The 23941-nt window shown below is 42.5% G+C and overlaps 1 protein-coding gene across 6 annotated transcripts; it reads left to right on the top strand.

Moving 5' to 3' along the window:
• Positions 1-1293: 1293 nt before the first annotated feature.
• On the top strand, positions 1294-23883 carry LOC120023788 (serine/arginine repetitive matrix protein 1-like). Of its 6 annotated transcripts, none has more exons than XM_038967892.1 (16): positions 1294-1425; positions 3030-3119; positions 3563-3685; positions 6778-6948; positions 12856-12950; positions 13052-13291; positions 13417-13731; positions 13862-14106; positions 19974-20054; positions 20189-20257; positions 20483-20621; positions 20779-20856; positions 20966-21421; positions 22053-22239; positions 22501-22686; positions 22936-23883. In XM_038967892.1, the coding sequence occupies exons 1-16, from the start codon at positions 1405-1407 to the stop codon at positions 22945-22947; spliced, it is 2508 nt and encodes an 835-aa protein (XP_038823820.1). In that variant the 5' UTR covers positions 1294-1404; the 3' UTR covers positions 22948-23883. The 6 variants fall into 6 exon arrangements, with proteins under 6 accessions (XP_038823820.1, XP_038823818.1, XP_038823819.1 ...); XM_038967890.1 differs by having other exon boundaries at positions 22929-23883; XM_038967891.1 differs by lacking the exon at positions 20189-20257 and having other exon boundaries at positions 22929-23883.
• The last annotated feature ends 58 nt before the right edge of the window (positions 23884-23941 follow it).

Below are 23941 nucleotides of genomic sequence, written 5' to 3'. Positions count from 1 at the left end.
TTTCCAAAAGATATTGTCAATAAAACCATTCCAATAAGGCATGACATACGGTATAGATACAACATCCTGTTGAAACAAGACTCATATAGCTCTATTGTTGTTGAATAGACCAACAACAAAAAAACTTTCATAATGATGAGTCAACAGGGTTAATCGTAGGCAGGTCCTGAGGGTCAGGTCTTGACACGTTCCTGAAAAATAAAGCAACACCTGAGGGAATGGCATCTAAAACAATTGCAAAATCTTTAGGTGTTACAGGGATCTTGTAAAGTGAAAATCATTTCTTATAATTCAGTAAAAGACCCTCTGCATTTACAAGTTGGCTCACCAATAGGATATTATTTCAGAACCAATATTCTAAAAACAAAGAAGTATTTTTATACAATATATCCTGATTATTCCATATATAATATCTGTGTGGAGAAAAATTATGCTTAGAAATTAAGGACCATGACAAGAAAACCTGCCGATGAAAAACAGTTTCACTGGAACTTTGTCAATATTATAACTGCAAACCAACATGAAGTAAAGGCCACCAAAAGTAGAGAAGACATGAAGAATAAAGTTCCACATAGACTTGTGTCTTCTTAGGACTTGTTTTATCCAATTGATCTTAAAGGTATTATATAAGGTAGTAAAGTCCAGAAAATTCACCCTACCATACTCATAAGTGTTCATTACAACAGTTTTCCTAATGTAATGGGTAAGGTTTCTCCACAGAAAGTTGAAAAGCATCTGGTCTATCTCTTTACCGTCAAGATATAAAGATAGAGCGGCATATGCTAGCCTACAGTTACCCTCAGCCTTGGTTATTAGGACTCTTCCTTTCAAAAATAAGTCCCTCTGTAGCCATTGATTAAGCTTCTTCTGGGGGTTTTTAATAAGAGGGTTAACATTTTGTAAGCCTCTAGACTTCTAGTCCTTAGTAATAGTTATGCCTAAATATGTAAGTTCTTCTTTCACTGGAATACCATAATATTTATTTATTTCACAAGGCAAGTTCTTATTTACAATGACGGCCTATCTCGGCCAAACCCTCCCCTAACCCGGACGACGTTGGGCAAATTGTGCGCCGTCCTATGGGACTCCCGATCACGGCCGGTTGTGATATAGCCGGGGATCGAACCCGGGTCTGTAGTGACGCCTCTAGCACTGTGATGCAGACCAGATGCATTGGGAAAGGATTCTATCACATTAATCGTTATGGGAATCTGACTAGCGTCTTTCAGACGTGTAGAAGAACCTGTTGTTCTCGTCATCGCTGCTTCCGTTCTGCTAAGAAGGAGGAGCCCTGTCGCGCGCTGTATCTTGGGGTTTTGTTAGCAGGTCCTGGACAACGCTGTGAGCACGTCTTTTTCCAGACTCCACCAAACACCCACTTTTACATCTTTCTCAACTTATAACATGGACGCGGGGTTCTTCCGCGTAAGATATTTAAAGTTGTACTATTACTCGTTAAATGGTGTTCCAAATGTATAATATATTCGTTTGTATTTGTAAGTATGTGCCATTGTAGACGGACGAGCTCGTGCGCCATTCCGCTGCAATGAGGAGCTAATGTAAAGATGGCGGCTGCGTTAGCTAACTGTTAGCTAGCTAACTAGCTTAGCAATATATACGTTGGATTGAAGCTAGCCGATAAATTGTGCGAATGTTGTGTGTTCCCATTTTCAAATGATTGTCATTACTGATGTAGTTAAGGGTGATAACTACAATCATGTGTTACCTAGTATAAGACTTGGTTGCAAAATGGCTTTGTATAATTCTAGCCATACTACTGTAACGTTAGTCGGGCTGTGCATGTTACAGTGCTCGTACTCGGGCCTTATCGCACATCGCGATTAACACTAAGGTTAGCTAGCAACATAAACTGACGTTTATTCTGCATAATAAGTGATCATATTATGGACTTAATTTCTACATAATTTACTTGTATATGTGTCATATGTTTCTAAAGTCGGCTAACGTTATGTTTAACTGTTGTGACGTAGCTAACATTAGCTGACGTTATCTTACATCGAGGCGGAATTGAGTGTTGCTGGTGGCGCGATTTAACGTTACTGCAAAAAACATCGAGTCACCATCAATAGATAATTGTAAGAATGTCAATTCTGAAAACGTTTACCTGTAAATGTTTGTCCAGTACAACTGCCGTCCTTCCGCGCGATGGTGAAATTCATACTTTGAATAAAACATTTCTAAAATATAATTACCGCCTTTTCCCTAATTTTAACACAAATTAGGAAAAAGTCCGTTGTATTAAATGAAAGTTTATATTAAAAGTAGGAATTTCAGCACCCCGTTTATGGACCGCAGTTGTACAGGAAAGCCTATTGACCGATGGTGACTCAATGAGTACGGTTAACGTTACATGCCCACAATAATGCGATTATTGTGGATAGTCAGATTAATATATATATTTTTAAACGATACCTTACTTTGCAAGAAGAACGGATTCCCTAACAATCCTCTTTACATGGACACTTCTGAAATCAAGCTACCTGGTGGCACACTGTTAAATGTAGAAAATTGCCACTCAAAATTAACGTTATACCACAGTGACCAGGTTATTTTTGGGAAGTATATATGATTGAGTTTGGACATAGAAATAGTCTCCACATACAAACTTAATAAGAGTCATCCATTGTTCCGAACTCCCTAAACGTGTGCTAAAGAGGCAGGCTTGCACAACTGTGCTGGGCACATGGGCTTAGAAAACCAGTTGTTTAAATTGGTGTATGCGTACTTCGATTTTGACCGGAAGCCAATTTAAGATGAGCAAAGTATGTTTACATGACTTGCATAATCTGCCTACTGCCATAATCAGTTGGATATAGAATTATTCCTGTGCGTGTACATGTAGGACAATGTTGTTGCTAGCAAATCGAGCGGCCAGTTATCAATACTCTACGCTGCCTCGATATAAGAAAACGGAGTTTAGCGTTCCTCAGCTAAGTGTCTGAGGCAAGGACAAGAACAAACATGTATTGTAATAGTTGATACAGATGTTTTGTTCTTGTTTCTTACAGGGCACAAGTGCAGAACAGGACAATCGCTTCAGCAACAAGCAGAAGAAACTTCTAAAGCAACTGAAATTTGCAGAATGTCTGGAAAAGAAGGTATAAACAACACTCATCAAAGCACATCTTTTAATTGAATTGAAATGCCCCCACAAGTAAATATGGTAATTTCTATATTGCCTAATTTGGTTTAAAGGAATGCCCTTTACCTACTTCCCCAGAGTCAGATGAACTGGTGGATGCCATTTTTAAATCTGCATGCAGTTTAAAGGAAGTTGCTAAATAGCGCTGGCGCAATGACTGGTTTTCTATGGGTATCCATGCTAACAGATACCCATAGACTTCCAGTCATTGCACTATTGCTAGTTAGCATTGGCTCACGAAACTACCTCAAACTTACTTCATATTAGACTCTGAGACATAAAAATGGAATCCACAAGTTCATCTGACTCATTGCCAAAATCTCTACATATCCCTTTAAGTGTGCAATGGGTTGAAGTTAGGCATGTGTTTGAACTACTTCCTGATTCTTCCTCCCCTAGGTGGATATGACCAAGGTGAACCTGGAGGTCGTCAAACCTTGGATCACTCAGCGAGTGACGGAGATCCTGGGGTTCGAGGATGACGTCGTCATAGAATTTATATTTAACCAGCTGGAAGAAAAGGTAATAGTATTGACTCCAATTCCTCCCTGTTCTTGTATGTACATCAGATGTTATTTATATTAACTTAATACAAGGCAAAGATAGGTTGATTTAATAAAGTGTATTGATAAGACACAATATAAATGCAGATGGGGAAAGAGCGACCACCGGTGTACAATATACATAATTTGAATGACCCAAAGTTTTTGCTGTGATATGTGACAAAGTGCCTTTGTGCCACAGTTTTCTAATGATGATGTGATTTATGATTCAAAAGGCCTGAACCATTATGGATGTTATACCTTGCATCAGAAGTATAGCACCAACACCTTATTAGCTCTCTGCTGAGCCCAAAGTGTCACTGAGCCCAACTCTCCCTGATGCAGTGTGTGGTTTGAGGTGAGTTATGTTCAGGGATCAACATGCTAGTGATAGAAACACTTGGACAATGCCATGCCATTTTCTCCATATACTTTTGAATCGCACCGCTAGTTTTTCTTTATCTCCTCTAGCCTGTCTTTGGATGGTGAAAAAAATTGCCTGAGAATAGAGTTGAACTGTTAGACTATTGATCGTCATTTAATTAGTTCATATTAAAATTACATCCGTAGTATCTTCAATCTGGGCTGTGGCAAAACGGTGCTTTAAACATTATTACCTAGCCCACTACGTGATTTTTGAATACTACATTGCACATGGACCCTGTTCTGCATAAATAAATCAGTGCACTAGATGTCCAAGTTTTCCTTAGTTTGTTACATTTCATTGCCCCTCCTTGAAATTGTCCTCAAGTTGGGAAATCTAATCTCATGGTTAAAATTATACTCGTGCATTCTACCACATTGCCCCCCCCCCCCCCAGCTTAACTAGCATTTGGCATATAAAACATTACTTCAAGGGGAAATTACATATAATTAACTGGATGAAACCCCAGACATAGGAAATGTTGAAGGGTATTGATAGCCTTCTAGTTATTCCACAACTGTTTTTTAATGAACATATGACTCCCAACAACCCTAGGATGCTTTATGTTCATACAAAGGTGTTGCTGGAATCCTGTAAGTTCTCTTACTATTTATTTAGTGAACCTAGCCTAATACTGGGAGGGAAAATACATTCAGCTACCTCTTACCGATTTTATTTAGTTTCTGTGCTGTTATTTTTTGGGGGTGGGTTTTTTAAGCTAAATGCTTTAACCTCTCTAGGCTAGATGGGACGCTACCGTCCCACCTGACCAACATCCAGTGAAAGTGCAGGGCTCCAAATTCAATCTACAGAATTGTAAATATTTACATTCTTAAATACACATGCAATATGTCAAAATAAAGCTTAACTTCTTGTTAATCTAGCCACGGTGTCAGATTTCAAAAAGGCTTTACGGTGAAAGCAAACCATTCTATATCGGTGGACAGCACCCCATCAAACAAACACAGACAATCATATTTCATCCCGCCAGGCGCGATACAAAACTCAGAGATAACGATATAATTCATGCCTTACCATCTGTTGGCACTCCAATATGTCCCATAGACATCACAAATGGTCCTTTTGTTCGATTAATTCTGTCGTTATAGCTCCAAAATGTCAATATATTTGGCGCGTTTGATCCAGAAAATCACTGGTTCCAACTCGCGCAACATGACTACAAAATATCTAATAAGTTACCTGTAATCTTTGTCCAAACATTTCAAATAACTTTCCTAATAGAACTTAAGGTATTTTTTTACGTAAATAATTGATCAAATTTAAGACGGGATAAACTGTGTTCAATACCGGACGAAAACAAAGTGGGGCGAACTTTCGGGTGGCGCGCCCCAACCACAACAGTACAATAGACCCGACCCTCGTTCTGAACAGCCCTACTTAATTTCTCAAAGGAAAAACATCAACCAATTTCTAAAGACTGTTGATATCCAGTGGAAGCGATAGAAACTGCAAGCAGGTGCCTTTTAGAAATCTAGATCCACATAGAAAACCCATAGAATAGAGTGACTTCCCCCCAAAAATTCTGGATGGTTTGTCCTCGGGGTTTCGCCTGCCAAATAAGTTCTGTTTTACTCAGACATCATTCAAACAGTTTTAGAAACGTCAGTGTTTTCTATCCAAATCTACTAATAATATGCATATCCTAGCTCCTGGGCCTGAGTAGCAGACAGTTTACTTTGGGCACGCTTTTCATCCGGATGTGAAAATACCGCCCCCTAGCCTAGAGAGGTTAAATGCACAGTAATGATAAGAAAAGTCCTTAATCGTCATTGTTAGTGAGCTAAAGGGGTATCTAACTTTAATTCTTGACCTACATGTTGAAATAAAACCCCTTTCAAATGTCTTGTGCACTCATTATTGCTTGTTCGTCTCTTGCAATTTAGATAAATGATATAACAATAAACTCAAGGTGGTTGAGTCTCAAGCACTAGGGAGTCGGAAGCAAGCCAAGGGAGCGTCTCTTTCTGCAGGAGACTCGGGCGCTCCATACCCACTGATCCTGCGGGACACGCTGAGGACACCGGGACTGTACTCGCAGTGTTGGGTTTTGATGCACTCTGTTTTGTGGATATCTGTTCATCTCTCAAAGAGTAGACTGGGGAGACCGAGAACAATAGGGCAGGGAAACTAGTGGGAAGACTGGCAGGGAAAGATATCTGGTCAGTTATTTTCTATCATAATTGATGAAAATGTTAGTGATGGCTGGGGGATTTATTTTTCAGATTATTTTAAGGGAAACTGCCTTAATGCATGCAGTGGGGGTGCTTATACATGGATGATCTAGTTTTGTCTCCCCTCTGCTATTCTCAGTTTCAGGTTTCAATTACCTAACTAATGGGGTGGCGATAAAGATTTTGAATTGCACAATTTTATCACAGCCTCAAGTCATCAGAACAAAGTTTGTTTCCATGAAGCAGTCTGTGTTGGGGCACAAGGGTCATACTGTAGCTATTGTTTTGTTATGAAGATGGCTGCTATTATTTAGCAGGCAGGTGTAGCTTAGTAAGGAAACAAGGGGGGGCAGTCGCCTGAGCGAGACCCCCCCCCCCCTCCTTTTACTCTTGTGAGTTCTCCCTCCGTGTTAAATTGGTGTGTTGTCTTTCTCTCCCTTGGTGTGTGTGTTGCAGCACCCGGACAGTAAGATGATGCAGATCAACCTGACGGGCTTCCTGAATGGGAAGAATGCCAGAGAGTTCATGAGGGACCTGTGGCCTCTGCTGCTCAGCGCTCAGGACAACATCGCCGGTATCCCCTCCGCCTTCCTAGAGCAGAAGAAAGAGGAGATCAAACAGAGACAGGTAAGCAACCAGACACAATCTCAATCACAACCTTGTCAGGCACGTGTATTTGTACTGGGCTGAACGATTTAGACACGTGATAATTTTTTGCAAGATATTGACATTTTCTAACACTGGTTATACTTAATTCATGGTTAAAACAAGTGTCGGGGTAGAGAACATCACTTCTAAAATGAGATCATATGGGCCTCCCGGGTGGCGCAGTGGTCTAGGGCACTGCATCGCAGTGCTAGCTGCGCCACCAGAGTCTCTGGGTTCGCGCCCAGGCAGCCGGCCGCGACCGGGAGGTCCGTGGGGCGACGCACAATTGGCCTGGCGTCGTCCGGGTTAGGGAGGGTTTGGCCGGTAGGGATATCCTTGTCTCATCGCGCTCCAGCGACTCCTGTGGCGGGCCGGGCGCAGTACGCACTAACCAAGGGGGCCAGGTGCACAGTGTTTCCTCCGACACAGGAGGACTGTGGTGCGGCTGGCTTCCGGGGTTGGAGGCGCGCTGTGTTAAGAAGCAGTGCGGCTTGGTTGGGTTGTGCTTCGGAGGACGCATGGCTTTCGACCTTCGTCTTTCCCGAGCCCGTACGGGAGTTGTAGCGATGAGACAAGATAGTAATTACTAGCGATTGGATACCACGAAAATTGGGGAGAAAAGGGGATAAAAAATAAAAAATGAGATCATATGAATGAATACATACTGTGCTAAATAAACACAAAACTAAATGAGAAATATTTTCCAACATTGTTGTACTTATGATAATAGATAGGATCATTACACCTACACTACCATTCAAAAGTTTGGGGTCACTTAGAAATGTCCTTGTTTTTGAAAGAAAGCACATTTTCGGTCCATTTAAAAGAACATAAAATTGATCAGAAATAGTGTAGACATTGTTAATGTTGTAAATGACTATTTTAGCTGGAAACGGCTGATTTTGAATGGAATATCTACATAGGCGTACAGAGGCCCATTATCAGCAACATCACTCCTGTGTTCCAATGGCACGCTGTGCTAGCTAATCCAAGTTCATAATTTTAAAAGGCTAATTGATCATTAGAAAACCCTTTTGCAGGTATGTTAGCACAGCTGAAAACTGTTGTTCTGATTAAAGAAGCAACAAAACTGGCCTTCTTTAGACTAGTTGAGTATCTGGAGCTTCAGCATTTGTGGGTTTGATTACAGGCTCAAAATGGCCAGAAACAGAGCTTTCCTCTGAAACTCGTCAGCCTAGTCTTGTTTTGAGAAAGGAAGGCTATTCAATGCGAGAAATTGCCAAGAAACTGAAGATCTCGTACAACGCTGTGTACTACTCCCTTCACAGAACACTGCAAACTGGCTCTAACCAGAATAGAAAGATTGGGAGGCCCTGGTGCACAACTGAGCAAGAGGACAAGTACATTTGTGTCTAGTTTGAGAAACAGGCGCCTCAACTCCTCAACTGGCAGCTTCATTAAATAGTACCCGCAGAACACCAGTCTCAACGGTGAAGAGGCGACTCCGGGATTCTGACCTTCTAGGCAGAGTTGCCAAGACTAAGCCATATCTCAGACAGGCCAATTAAAATAGAATATTAAGGTGGGAAAAAGAACAGACACCGGGCAGGCCAGCATCCTGGAGACTGGTGTTTTGCGGGTACTATTTCACAGGAGTGACGGTTGCTGATAATGGGCCTATGTAGATATTCCATTAAGTCAGCCGTTTCCAGCTAAAATAGTCTTTTAGAACATTAACAATGTCTACACAGTATTTCTGATCAGTTTGATATTTTACTGGACAAAAAATTTGCTTTTCTTTCAAAAACCAGATTTTCTTAGTGACCCCAAACTTTTGAACTGTAGTGTACATATTAACATACATTTTTAACATGAGCCTCAAAATAGTGTGCTATAAGCGCAACACTTATGAATTAATATGAGTTCCTATTTTACCATTAAATAATGAACTTAGGTTATTTAAGTTAATTATTTATACAGGCAGCCATAGGCTGCATATTGAATTGGAAGGAAGCTTATGATTGTGTAATTATGTATAAGTAGGATTAATCATTATTTTAATTGTAATTCTAAGTCCAAGTGCCTTAACATATAGCCTACCAATTGCAATTGGCTGTGTCCAAAACATTGGTGTCTGGTTGTCATTCAATACGATGGCCTTGACAATGTGTGTGCCATTATCGTTGTGCACACTTGCTGCTCCTCATTCAGGCGGCTAAAGCTTCTCGCAACACCAGAGCGATGTTTTGTCCTGTGTGATCTATGGGATGTAGCCTATGATGTTTACAAGCAAAGACCTTTTAAGTTGAAACTCCTCTTCAATAAAGTGTACTGTCAAACGAATCTAGGGGGTCGGTTGTTCTACTACCAAAGGTCTGCTGTAGTCGTGTAATAATCATGTGTGCGCTCTGTTTCAACTTCTTCATTTTGTTATACAGTGTTGGGATGGAGACTTGGGAGAAATATGTGCGAGATGGAATCTTGTATCTCCTGTCTAGCTTGTTAGTCATCTTCTTGAAGCAGTCTTTGCTGACTGTGTAAATCGGAATCATGTCTTTGTCTATGAGAACCTCAGTGATTTCTATCACAAATGTGGCTGCGGCATGGTGTCCGTTAACCGGTTATGGTCGGCCTTTGGCCTATTAAAAAATTTAAATAAATAAAAAGCCAATAAATAATAGTTTCTGGCCAAATTGCAAGGGAGAATGTAAAAATCCGTTGCAAAATAAGGCTTTTTATTGATGGAAATGCCAGTCGATGTGCTCCAACTTCAAAGGCAGATATACTTGAGGCTAATAAATCCTCAAGCTTTTTGGAAATTGGTGTGTTTCTATTATTACTCACGCAAACGACGCACGGTCTTCATGAGGGACTTCAGCTAAGTGTACCCTGAAAAATTGGCAAAGATTGAGTTGATTATCCCTGTTTCCGGTGTACCCCCCCGAGAGGGGATTCTTTATCCAAAACGGGGTACAGGCGTCCTCAAGAAGTGTTTGTCAGGCCTGGTCCGAGAAGTTCTGCTGCTGCCCTAGGCAAAATCAACACATGCTGCCTTTGTCGTGTATAGTATGAAGATTTGGAATGGATTGACAGAGTAATGTGTGCATTTCAGTTGAGCTTATTCAGTTGCACTTGGAAACGAAACATGGTTGCCAACTATTCACATCGGCGTTGCAATCACTAGGCAGCCAACTGCCTATAGTCGGTAACAGAGTTATCAATAAGCCACGTTTATCACATACCACACGAGCCATGACCCCCACGATAGTTCAAATTACAATAAACAACATATATTAACCTCTAATTCCTCCCAAACCCGGATCCGGGAGCACCCCCATCAGTAAAAAAGCTGACTAGCATAGCCTAGCATAGCGTCACAAGTAAATACTAGCATCTAAATATCATTAAATCACAAGTCCAAGACACCAGATGAAAGATACACATCTTGTGAATCCAGCCATCATTTCTGATTTTTAAAATGTTTTACAGGGAAGACACTATGTAAATCTATTAGCTAACCACGTTAGCAAAAGACACCACTTTTCTTACTCCACCATTTTTTTACTGCATCAGTAGCTATCACAAATTCGACCAAATAAAGATATAAATAGCCACTAACCAAGAAACAACTTCATCAGATGACAGTCTGATAACATATTTATTGTATAGCATATGTTTTGTTAGAAAAATGTGCATATTTCAGGTAAATCATAGTTTACCATTGCAGCCACCATCACAACTCTCACCAAAGCGACTAGAATAACTACAGAGACCATCGTGTATTACCTAATTACTCATCATAAAACATTTCTTAAAAATACACAGCGTGCAGCAAATGAAAGACACAGATCTTGTGAATCCAGACAATATTTCAGATTTTCTAAGTGTTTTACAGCGAAAACACAATATAGCGTTATATTAGCTTAGCACAATAGCAAACATCACAACAGCATTGATTCAAGCCAAAAATAGCGATAACGTATAAACCACCAAAATATATAAATTTTTTCACTAACCTTCTCAGAATTCTTCAGATGACAGTCCTATAACATCATATTACACAATGCATATAGAGTTTGTTCGAAAATGTGCATATTTAGCGGCACAAATCGTGGTTATACAATGAGAAAAGTTGCCACGCTGCCCAGAAAATGTCGGGAGAAATCTTTGGAGAGGCACCTATTCTAATCAATAAATAATCATAAACTTGACTAAAAAATACAGGTTGGACAGCAAATGAAAGACAAATTAGTTCTTAATGCAATCGCTGTGTTAGATTTTTAAAATTAACGTTACTGCGCAATACAGCGTGCGCTAAAGCGAGACCGCACCGAAATTCATGGCGGAATTATTATTTGACATTTGTCAACATAAATACGAATTAACAGCATAAAGACTGCTTACTATTTGCTGAGCTTCCATCAGAATCTTGGGCAAGGTGTCCTTTCTCCAGAACAATCGTCTTTTGGTTGAAAGATGTCCTCTTGTCCTGTCGAAATAGCCGCTAACGTTAGCTATGTGCCGGTAAGGTGTCCAACTGGTGATAGCGCGTCACTAAGAAATCCCAGAAAATCGCAATAAACTGCTATAAGTCGGTTTAAATTAACTACCTTATGATGTCTTTAACAACTATAACGAATAAAAACATGACCGGAGATATAGAACTGCTAAAACGAAAGCTTTGCAGGACGCCATTGTCATGTCCCTCTTGCGCCAGGCGCCCCGTTGAAAAGAACGGTACTTCCGTTCCACGGTCTTATATAGGGCCTCAGATGGTGCAATCCACTCCATTCAAATTCTCACCGCTTACTGACATCTAGAGGAAGGCGTATGCAGTGCATGTAGCCCCATAGCTTGCCCCATGGCTAGACGAGATCCAGCTTTTGTCCAAAATAATGGCAAAGGTGGATTTTTTTCAATTTTAGCTAAACCTAACCCTTTCCCTAACCTTGACCTAATTCTCCTAACCTGCTACATTCAGCTAACCTGCTACGAAAAGTCAAGTCTGTTAATTAGACAAAAGTTGGATCTCTTCTAGCCGTGACTGGCCGGCCCTGATATTCGTAGACAGCCATGTTTTTGTTATTTTATTAGGCCTAATTAAAATGTTCATGCCTGTGCTAAATTAAATTAGAGGCCTAGATTGTATTTGAAAACAGCTGTTTTATTTATTAACATTTTCATACAAATAGTCTATAGGACAGGTCACTCGCAAATTATATTATATAAATATATTTTGAGTTTGTTTACTGTGTAGGCAACTTGTTCTTCTAGGCTAAATTATTTTTTATATTCTCTTATGATTTATAGCAGGGATGAAGACGCAACAGGCTATGTTTTGCTTTTCAATTAAAACCTGTTATGGTGACATAACATCGTTCTACTTTATTTTATTACCACTTTACAGGATAATTACAATAATCTAAATATGCTTTTAAGCACCGTGGGTGGATGCCCTAATGCTTTAAGCACACAATGCACATGGATGTCCGGTAAGTTAAAATCTTGCCGGTCGCCAAATTTTCCTAACGAAAAACCCTGGTCTACGGTGGGATGTTTTCTTTTCGTTAGCACTAGCAGCACTCATGTTTCCAACACACTTTGGAGGGGAAGCACTTTCTCTCCGCACCTGCATCTAACTGTGCTTTAAGGGGACACTTGTGATTGACCAGCATGTGTGAGAGTGAGCACAAGCTTGTGATTGGTCAGCATCCTCTGCGTGTAAAGCGTGAACGGAGTCTAGCGCATCTCATTGGAGAAGGCACCATAGTCTAGTTTTTGTTGTATCAAAGAATCTCAGCTTCATGCGAGATAGATGTTGCACTTGTCAATATTGCTATTTTGAATTGATTTCGATTTAATCGTGCAGCCCTAATTTGTACAGTGTTTTACTGCTTTGGCCTCGCATGCTGTTGTCTGTTGCAGATTGAGCAAGAGAAGCTCGCCTCTCTGAAGAAGATTGATGATGAGAAGAAGGAAAAGGAAAACAAAGAAAACAGAGAAAGGGAGAGCCCCAGAAGGTGAAAACCGCATTAAATAAAAGCACTTGAAAGTTGACCTCAATCAAAATGTAAAAGATAGTTCATATGGAGTTGGCTCTTATGGCTCTCTTCTGGTACAGGAGGAAGTCAAGGTCACAGTCTCCACGGAGACGATCTCCAGTGAAGAGGGAGAGGAAGCGCAGTCACTCCCGCTCACCGAGGCGTAAGCCAAGTCCCAGCAGCTCCCCTCCACCACCAGCCCCAGCTGTCACCCTTGTCAGTGTTACCCTGCCCCAGAGCACTGAGGAGCCCCAGCCTGAGCCAGACACCTCAGAGAGCACCATACCTGAGCCAGTCATTCAGGAGGCCTCCTCCACCAGGTAAGGGAAAGGTTTGGGCACCGACTGTATCTGGAAATATGCAGGGATGGGGATTTGTCCGGATTGTTGATTCCATTCTTGACATCAAAATGTAATCTAATTTGTATTATGTTTTAATTTTCCAGTGATGTGGTGAAGCTGGACACTGTGGTTGTGGTACCTGACTCTGTGACTGAGGTCAAAGAACCCTCCCCAGATAAGGCTCCTAAAAAGGAGAGGCCCAAGCCCAGGGAAAGGGAGAAGGACAGCAGGAGAGACAGGCCCCACCACCGATCTCGCTCCCATTCCCGCTCCCGCAGACGACCCAGATCACGCTCCAGATCTTACTCCCCCCGGCGGAGGCCGAGCCCCAGGAGACGGTTGTCCCCTCGTCGTAGGAGCCCCCCCAGACGTGGCCCCCCAGGCCCCAGACACAGGCGCAGTCGCTCCCCTGTCCGCAGGTGAGTGGAGGGCCATAGAAGTGTAGCAGAATTGCCTGTCACTGAAGCTGTCATTAACAGCCTTTTGGAATTAACTAGCTACCTTACCAAACAGCAGTTGTGGTTGATTTGTTCTGTTCGTCTCCCATAGACGGCGCTCTCGCTCCCCATCATCCTCTGGGAGCAGCTCTACGTCTCATTCACCTCATAAGAAGGCAATGAAGAGAACGTCAACCACACCACCCAGGAAACAGCCCCGCGGCCATGCAGCTGACCCCTCCCTCAGCCCCTCCAGGAGAAGAGCCCCTAATGGCAGCCCCTCTGGGAAGACACAACGCTCTGCCTCCCCGCGGGCCAGAAAGGGCCGGGCCTCCGCCTCCCCATCCAGATCAGCTGGTATGTTAGCTCTACTTACTTTTCTCCATTCCATAATGAACAAAATTATAATTGCAGCATGTGAAGTGTTGGTCCCATGTTTCATGGGCTGAAATAAAAGATCCCAGAATTTTTCCATACGAACAAAAAGCTTATTTAAAATGTTGTGTACAAATTAGTTTACATCCCTGTTAGTGAGCATTTCTCCTTTGCCAAGATAATCCATCCACCTGACAGCTGTGGCATATCAGGAAGATGATTATACAGCATGGTCATTACACAAAAGGCCACTAAAATGTGCAGGTTTGTCACATTACACAATGCCACAGATGTCTCATGTTGAGGGAGCCTGCAATTGGCATGCTGACTGACAAAATCTCCACGAGTTGTTGCTACAGAATTTCATGTTAATTTCTCTACCATAAGCTGCCTCCAATGTTGTTTTAGAGAATTTGGCAGTACGTCCAACCGTCCTCACAACTGCAGACCACGTGTAACCACGCCAGCCCAGGACCTCCACATTCGGTTTCTTCACATGCGGGATTGTCTGAGACCAGCCACCCAGACTGCTGATGGAACTATGGCTTTGCACAACCAAAGAATTTCTGCACAATCTGTCAGAAAACGTCTCACGGAAGCTCATCTGCATAATCGTCGTCCTCACCAGGGTCTTGAACTGACTGCAGTTCAGCGTCGTAACTGACTTCAGTGGGCAAATGCTCTCCTTCGATGGCCACTGGCACGCTAGAGAAGTTTGCTCTTCATGGATGAATCCTGGTTTCACCTGTACAAGGACAGATGGCAAACAGCGTGTATGGCTTTGCCTATGTGAGTGGTTTGCTGATGTCAACGTTGTGAACAGAGTGCCCCATGGTGGAGTTATGGTATGGGCAGGCATAAGCTACGGGTAAAGAACCCAATTGCTCTTTATCAATGGCAATTTGAATGCACAGAGATACCGTGACAAGATCCTGAGGCCCCTTGTCGTGCTATTCATTCGCCGCCATCACCTCATGTTTCAGCAAAATAATGCACGGCCCCATGTCGCAAGGGTCTGTCCACAATTCCTGGGACCACCCATACGTAAAATGTATGCATGCATGACTGTAAGGCGTTATGGATAAACGCATCTGCTAAATGGCATATATTATTATATTCATGTCCCAGTTCTTCCATGGCCTGTATACTCACCAGACATGTCACCCATTGAGCATGTTTGGGATGCTCTGGATCAATGTGTACGACAGCATGTTCCAGTTCCCGCCAATATCCAGCAACTTGGCACAGCCATTGAAGAGCAGTGGGACAGCATTTAACTGGACACAATTAACAGCATGATCTACTCTGCGAAGGAGATGTTGCACTGCATAAAGCAAATGGTGTTCACACCAGATACTGACTGTTTTTCTAATCTAGGGGCCTTCCTTTTTCTTATGGTATCTGTGACCAACCGATGCATATCTGTATTCAAAATCAAAAGTAGCAGTCAGTATCTGGTGTGGCCACCAGCTGCATGAAGTACTGCAGTGCATCTCCTCATGGGCTGCACCAGATTTGGTAGTTCTTTCTGTGAGATTTTACCCCACTCTTCCACCAAGGCACCTGCAAGTTCCTGGATATTTCTGGGGGGAATGGCCCTAGCCCTCACCCTCTGATCCAACAGGTCTCAGATGTGCTCAATGGGATTGAGATCCGGGCTCTTCGCTGGACATGGCAGAACACTGACATTCCTGTCTTGCAGGAAATCACGCACAGAACGAGCAGGAATGGCTGGTGGCATTGTCATGCTGGAGGGTCATGTCAGGATGAGCCTGCAGGAAGGGTACCACATGAAGGAGGAGGATGTCTTCCCTGTAAGGCACAGCGTTGAGATTGACTGCAATGACAACAAGCTCAGTCCGATGATGCTGTGACACACCACGACGGACCCTCCACCTGCAAATCAATCCCAATCCAGAGTACAGGCCTCGGTGTAACGCTAATTCCTTTGACCATAAACACGAATCTGACCATCACCCCTGGTGAGACAAAACCGCTCTTTTTGCCAGTCCTGTCTGGTCCAGCGACGGTGGGTTTGTTCCCATAGGCAACATTGTTGCCGGTGATGTCTGGTGAAGACCTGCCTTACAACAGGCCTACAAGCACTCAGTCCAGCCTCTCTCAGCCTATTGCGGACAGTCTGAGCACTGATGGAGGGATTGTGCATTCCTGGTGTAACTCAGGCAGTTGTTGCCATCCTGTACCTGTACCGCAGGTGTAATGTTCGGATGTACCGATCCTGTGCAAGTGTTGTTACACGTGGTCTGCCACTGCGTGGACGATCAGCTGTCCATCCTGTCTCCCTGTAGCTCTGTCTTAGGCGTCTCACAGTACGGACATTGCAATTTATTGCCCTGGCCACATCTGCAGTCCTCATGCCTCCTTGCAGCATGCCTAAGGCACGTTCACGCAGATGAGCAGGGACGCTCATCTGTGTGAACGTGTCTTTTTACGAATTATCTTTGAAAGGCAGGGTCCTGAAAAAGGGACGTGTCTTTTTTTGCTGCGTTTATTTAGACAGATTTCCTTATGAACTAACTTGAAGTCTTTGAAATTGTTGCGTGTTCTGTTTTTTTTTTTTTTTTTTTTAGTCTAAATGTAGCTACGGTGCCTGCAGAAAGTATTCATACCCCTTGACTTATTCCACATTTTGTTGTTATAGCCTGAATTCTAAATAGATTTAAATGTTTTTCACCTATCTACACACAATAACCCATAATGACAAAGTGAAAACATGTTTTTAGCAAATTATTAAATTATAATACTTTGTATAAACACCTTTGGCAGCGATTAAAGCAGTGAGTCTTTTTGGTTAAGTCTCAGAACTTTGCACACCTGATTGTACAATATTTGGTCATTCATTTTGTAAATATTTCGAGCTCTGTCAAGTTGATTATCATTGCTGACAGCCGTTTTCAAGTCTTGCCATAGATTTTCAAGCTGATTTTTAAGTCCGAGCTGTAACTTTGCCGCTCAGGAACATTCAATGTCGTCTTGATAATCGACTCGTGTCTATTTGGGCATGTGTTTTAGGTTATTGTTCTGCTGAAAGGTGAATTTGTCTCGCAGTTTCTGTTGGAAAGCAGACAAACTGTTTTTCCTCTAGGATTTTGCCTCTGCGTATAGCTGTATTCTGTTTTTGAAACGCTTAAAAATAGTTATTGCTGATTAATAAGAATACCCTAACATTGCAGCCACCACCATGCTTGAAAATATGAAGTGGTACTCAGTGATGTTAGATTTGCCCCAAACATAACGCTTTGTAATAAGGACAAAAAGTTTGTTTCTTTTCCACATTTCTTGCAGTATTACTTAAGTGCCTTGTTGCAAACATGATGCATGTTTTGGAATATTTCTATTCTGTACAGGCTTTCTCCTTTTCACTTTGTCATTTTAGGTTAGTATTGTGGAGTAACTACAATGTTGTTCATCCATCCTCAGATCACAGCCATAAAACTGTAACCGTTTTAAAATCATCCTTAGCCGCATGGTGAAATCCCTGAGCAGTTTCCTTCCTCTCCGGCAACTGAGTTAGGAAGGACACCTGTATTGTTTTGTAATGACTAGGTGTATTGATACACCACCCAAAGCCTAATTAATAACTTCACCATGCTCATAGAGATATTCAGTTTCTGCTTTTTTATTTTTTACACCTACCACTCGGTGCCCTTTCCAAGGCATTGAAACACCTCCTTGGTCTTTGTTTGAATCTGTGCTTGAAATTCACTACTTGATTGAGGGACCTTACAGATAATTGGATGTGTAGGATACAGAGATTGGGTAGTCATTCAAAAATGTTAACCCATTATTTAACATGTAATGAGTCCATGTAACTTATTATGCGATTTGTTAAGCACATTTTTACTCATGAACGGTAGGCTTGCCATAACAAAGGGATTGAATACTTGACATTATGGGTTGTTTATAGATCAGTGACATCTACATTTTAATCAATTTTAAATAGTCTGCAGCACAACATTTGGACAAAGTAAAGTTTTTTGAATAGCTTCTGAAGGCACTGTATGCCCCCTTCTCTTTGATCCTTGCCCTAATGTGTATTAAAGCTGCAATATGTAACTTTTTGGGTGACCAGACCAAATTCAAGTAGAAATGTGAGTTATAGCCAGTTAGGGGACAACGCACCCATTTGTCATACTTGAGTAAAGATATAGACACCTTCATAGAAAATGACTCAAGTAAAAGTGGAAGTCACCCAGTAAAATATTACTTGAGTAAGTCTAAAAGTATTTGGTTTTAAATGTACATGAGTATCAAAAGTATAAATAATTTTCTTGTTTTTAAAATGTATGGATTGCCAGGGGGCACATTCCAACACTCAGACATTATTTACAGAAGATGCATTTGTGTTTAGTGAGTCCACCAGATCAGAGGCAGTAGGGATGACCACGTGTTCTCTTGATAAGTGTGTAAATTGGACCATTTTCCTGTCTTGCTAAAAGCATTCAATATGTAATGAGTACTTTTGGGTGTCAGGGAAATGTATGTAGTAAAAAGTACATTATTTTCTTTAGGAATGTGGTGAAGTAAAAGTTGTGAAAAATATAAATAAAGTACAGATACCCCCAAAAATTACTTAAGTAAAAACACTTCAAAGTATTACGTAAGTAATTTACTCCACTGGTTATAGCAGTGTCATTCTCATTGAAAGCAAGTCTAAGAAGCGGTATATATGTTCTATGTGCGCCATTTCTATGTCAAGTTTGAGTCTTTTACTTTCAGTTTTGTACACCAGCTGGAAATGCTTTTTTTTGTTTATGGAAAATATATTTTACAGCAGTTTAGATGGTTCAATAATTCTCTACACTATACGTGCTTGTTTTGTCACACAACCTGAAATTAGGCGAACTATTCCAATTTTAGCAACCAGGAAATGACGGTGCCATTTCTGTATAGTGCAGCTTTAAACAGTTTCCGGGTGGATATTCTATATTTTGGTATTTTTTTAGTTAGTCCACTGTTGATACAGTCCCGGTGTTGTGCATGTCAAGTTTTCAAGATATTGGCATTTTGCATTATCATGATGTGACCAGTGACAGTTTAATTTTTGTTTTGTTTTGCATGTCTGATATCTTTAACGTGACTGCAGACATGCAAAACATTTTGGGACTGTATCGACAATGGTCTGTAATGAACTCAGCCCTATCCAACTTCCTCACCTTTCAAACATGGGGATTCCCTCACCTCATAGTGACTGTCTTGTCACATGATCAGTCAGTGGGAAAGTGATACACAACCATTCCTGGATGCTCTTTTAGAGGATGGATTTATGTCTATACAGTCAGTGACCTGGAAACTGTTTACATTACTTCATCTCAAATCCCTGGATAGCTTTATTCCTAGGCAGGCCTGGTTACAGAAGTGGGACACTTTGTGAGGCCTTACTGGCAGGTTTTGGCTAATGGAAACTGCTGAATCATAAACCTATTTTCAGGCTGCAGCAAGCATCCTCTTCAAGCATGATGTCACTCCTACTACTAGTGTTATACAAGCATCCTCTTCAAGCATGACGTCACTCCTACTACTAGTGTTATACAAGCATCCTCTTCAAGCATGACGTCACTCCTACTACTAGTGTTATACAAGCATCCTCTTCAAGCATGACGTCACTCCTACTACTAGTGTTATACAAGCATCCTCTTCAAGCATGATGTCACTCCTACTACTAGTGTTATACAAGCATCCTCTTCAAGCATGACGTCACTCCTACTACTAGTGTTATACAAGCATCCTCTTCAAGCATGACGTCACTCCTACTACTAGTGTTATACAAGCGTTTGTAGAGTTCTTGCTGGAAAGATTCTGGCAACTAAAACAGTTTTGATTTTCAGGTTCAAAGAAGAAACCAGGAACGCGAAACAATTCACCGTCTCCTGTCCCGAAACCCAGGCAGTCTGAGGCATCAGAGTCAGGTGTGTTTGCCTTCTAGTGCCTGTCTGTCTTGGTCTGGTGTGATGCACCGTGGGTGTGGGTGGATTTTTTTTTTTTTTTTTTTTTTTGCGGTTTTCCATAGCTCTGAATGGAGACTCACTGCTTTCCGTTTCAGAGGGGGCTACAGCCGATTCTGTGCAGCAGCGACGTCAGTATCGCAGGCAGAATCGGGAAACGTCTTCAGGTTACAAGCGTTTTAATTTTGTGTTCCCCACCTCACCCCATCTTTTTTTTCCTAACCCACTCTGTGTCCGTCTCGTCTTGCACCCTCGTCTTGTGGGTCTTAAAGCTGTGCCCTAATCCCCATCTAGGTGCTTTTTTTTGTATATATAAAAAAAAAAAAAAAAAAAAAACATCCACATGTTGCTGCTGGGAAATGACGTGTGCTGTTTTCTTTCGGATTGGTAAGAGGCTGGATCATCATCATCCTCAGAAGGTGAGGGGTCCAAGAGGCCGGGTGGGGGGCCAGTGGCGAGGAACGGGGATGTCAGGCGGCGGCGCAGTCACTCGCCCTCCCCCAGGAGACGACACCGGGACGGCTCCCCCAGGTCAGCTACGGACAGTTCTCTCATGCAGTCATGAATATAGATTTCGGACCTTTTTCCCATACCAACAAGACACACACACACACACACACACACACACACACACACACTGTCTGTCCCACATGCATTCCTCATGTAAGTCTTTGTTTTCCCTCTACAGAAAAAGACGCTCTCCTTCCCCCGGAGGACGCAGATCTCCCCCAAGACGTCGCAGATCTCCCTCTCCTCCTAGGCGCAGGTAAAAGACTTAACGCCTTGTTTTAGGTTCCCTCATTACTGAGAATTCTCCAGAATTCAGTGCACCACACCTGAGATTCAAAGAATAACTTGTCTCTCTGTTTCCCCAGGTCTCCCTCTCCACCACCTCGCAGACGCTCCCCCTCCCCCAGACGGTACTCTCCCCCCATCCAGCGGCGATACAGCCCCACTCCCCTGGGCCCACAGAAAAGAAGGCTATCAGGGTCTCCCTCTCCCAAACGCCTATCCCCGGTGCCCAAGCGCCGTCCCTCCAGGTCCCCTAAGCGCAGGAGTCCCCCTCCCCAAAAGAGACGCACACCTCCCTCATCCACCTCTCCCCCCAGACACAAGAGAAGCCCCATGCTCCCATCCAACCGACCAGGCCGGGACACTCGCTCCCCCCCCCCTGCTCACAGTAACCGCTTGTCCCCTTCCCCTGCCAACCGTGGCCGAACCAGTCCTCAGGGGCGCTTTGACACCTCTCCACCTGGCCAGAGGCCCCCCTCACACGGCAACAGGGCAATCCGCAGGGTGTCCCGGACACCAGAGCCCCGCAAGAACCAGAGGTAAGCAGCCTCTAATTGGTCTTATTAGCGTAATAGCTTCTGCTGCACAACAATAACTCCCACCACTATTTTTAGATGTACGCTGAGTGTACAAAACATTAGGAACACCTTTCTAACATTGAGCTGCACCCCCTTTTGTCCTCAACCGCCTCAATTCGTTGGGGCATGGACTCTACAAGGTGTCGAAAGCATTCCACAGGGATGCTGGCCCATGTTGACTCCAATGCTTTTCCATAGTTGTCAAGTTGGCTGGATGTCCTTTAGTTCATGGACCATTCTTGATACACACGTGAAACTGTTGAGGATGAAAAACCCAGCAGCGTTGAAGTTCTTGACACATTCAAAACCGGTGCGCCTCACACCCACCATACTCCGTTCAAAGGCACTTAAGTAGTTTGTCTTGCCCAGTTACCCTCTGAATGGCACACATACACACTTCATGTCTCAAATGTCTTGAGGCTTAAAAATGCTTTAACTTGTCTACTCCCCTTCATCTACACTGGTAAAAAAAAAAAAAAAAGGGATCAAAGCTTTCACCTGGTCAGTTTGTCATGGAATGAGCAGGTGTTCCTGATGTTTTGTACATTCAGTATATATATCACACGTTTTCTCTCCGGTTTCTCCTTATCAGAGCCTCTCAGAGCCCCCAGCCGATGAGGAGAGTGTCATCAAGGTCACCGTCTGGTTCCCCTAAACCAGGAGCCCTGAAGCGGCCAGCTTCAGGCTCCCCCTCTCCAGGCCACTCAGCCAGTGGATCCCCACCTGCACCCCCGGCTAAAAAGGCCAGCAGTGGCTCTGGCAGCCCTTCTCCAAACAAGGTGAGTCTTTAAAGCTGCTATCTGTTAATAGTATGGCGTGAGATTAAACATTTTGTTTGACTCAACTAAGTGGCTAGATAGAGGATTTCTCCTGTGAGTAAAAGCTGGTGTGTGTGTTTCTGGGCACCAATACCATAACTTGTTGGAAGACTGAAGAGGTTTAACCAATGAAGGTCATCATGCCTTCTGCTTGGCCCCGCTCACTAAATGCCAACGAAATACTTACTCACTCGTGGTATTGCTTTGTAATCCCCATCTCAGAATTCTGACACTGAGCCTGGAGGAAAGAAAAACAAGAAGAAGAAGAAGGAAAAGAAACACAAGAAGGAGAAGAAGCATAAGAAGCACAAGAAACACAAGAAGGAGAAGTGTGATGTGCCGGTTGCTGCTGGGGATGACCAGGAGAACCAGGGGATGGAGGGGGATGCAGACTCCAACCCAAAAAAGGTGAAGTCTACTCTTCTGATTTACTGAGGGGTTTTAGCATGCTTCACATATCATCTGCGCCTTGCATCTAAGCATTTCATTCAAGATTAACAAAGTCAGACAAGGTTGTAGAAGTTCACTTGTGCACCATCAGCTATTGTATTCCTTTATTCTGTTACTATGATGAAGCATGCTGCAGCATCATACCACCTACCTTGCAACGTAACCGAAATATGATATAATTAATGCTACCTTTCCTTAAGGAATCAGACAGTGAAGTAGAAGAGTGTCTGGACGACCTGGAGAAGCACCTGAGAGAGAAGGCACTGCGTTCCATGAGGAAAGCTGGAAAGCTGTCCCCTCCACTGTCCTGAGAAGCCCGGTCACTCCCCTCCCTCTTTCTCCTCCCTTTTTCTCCTTTCCTGATTTTCCTTTCCCTTTGTTTAGAATTTTTCGTTAACCTTGTTCAGCTTTAGAATGTACAAATTGTTTATTCTTTAGTTTTTGTTTTCTTTTTACGGGTTTGGTAATCTATTGAAATATATTTTTTATCAAGAGCTTGATATGTCACGCGAGATCTCCCAATTAATATTATTTTCTAATTGTGTGTTATTGCTTATATCCAAACTGTAAAACTATCTTTGTTGGACCCCTTAATTTTCAAGATAAGATCAGGGATGGGAACGGTTTAATTATGATGCTTGCATTGTACAAGTTTCTCATACTACGACATGCAAAAGATTTGACTTTGGGAATTTAGGATTGCATGTGCAGCTAGCGTGACTCTGCTCTGATGTGCATGAAATGGACTGTAAACAAAAGCAAATACACAGATCAAAGCTGTCACTTTTCCCTTTTGTCAGCAGGCATTGTATCGTATTGCTATGCTGTTTGCTCTCTAAAATGGGGAATGAATCCAAACAGTCTTTTTCCCTTTTTTGTTATGTAATAGAGGTGTTTGGCCTTCCAGAAAATTCTGGCTTTGAAAAAGTCTACACAAGTTTAAAAAGAACTGGATTTTTCATGAGGATTCTGACCTCACCAGAGAGCCGGGGTTTGATTTCCCACATGGGTTGATATGCAGTCATACTTTGAGTTCACACTGGTCCACTCTTTTGCTTTGATCTATCCATTTTTGTGGGACTGCTATTTGACTTGTATTTAAAAACTCCTGCTCTTGTCATCCTTTCAGAATTAAAAGATTTTTTTATATTAAAACTAAAGTGATTGTTGTATATTCTAAATTCATGGTTAAGGCCTGTCTCAGAAAACAGGG

The sequence above is a fragment of the Salvelinus namaycush genome, chromosome 28, assembly GCF_016432855.1.
Source record: "Salvelinus namaycush isolate Seneca chromosome 28, SaNama_1.0, whole genome shotgun sequence".
NCBI lineage: Eukaryota > Metazoa > Chordata > Actinopteri > Salmoniformes > Salmonidae > Salvelinus > Salvelinus namaycush.
The sequence above is the reverse complement of the archived record's forward strand: the minus strand, read 5'-3'. Positions and strand labels throughout refer to the sequence as shown.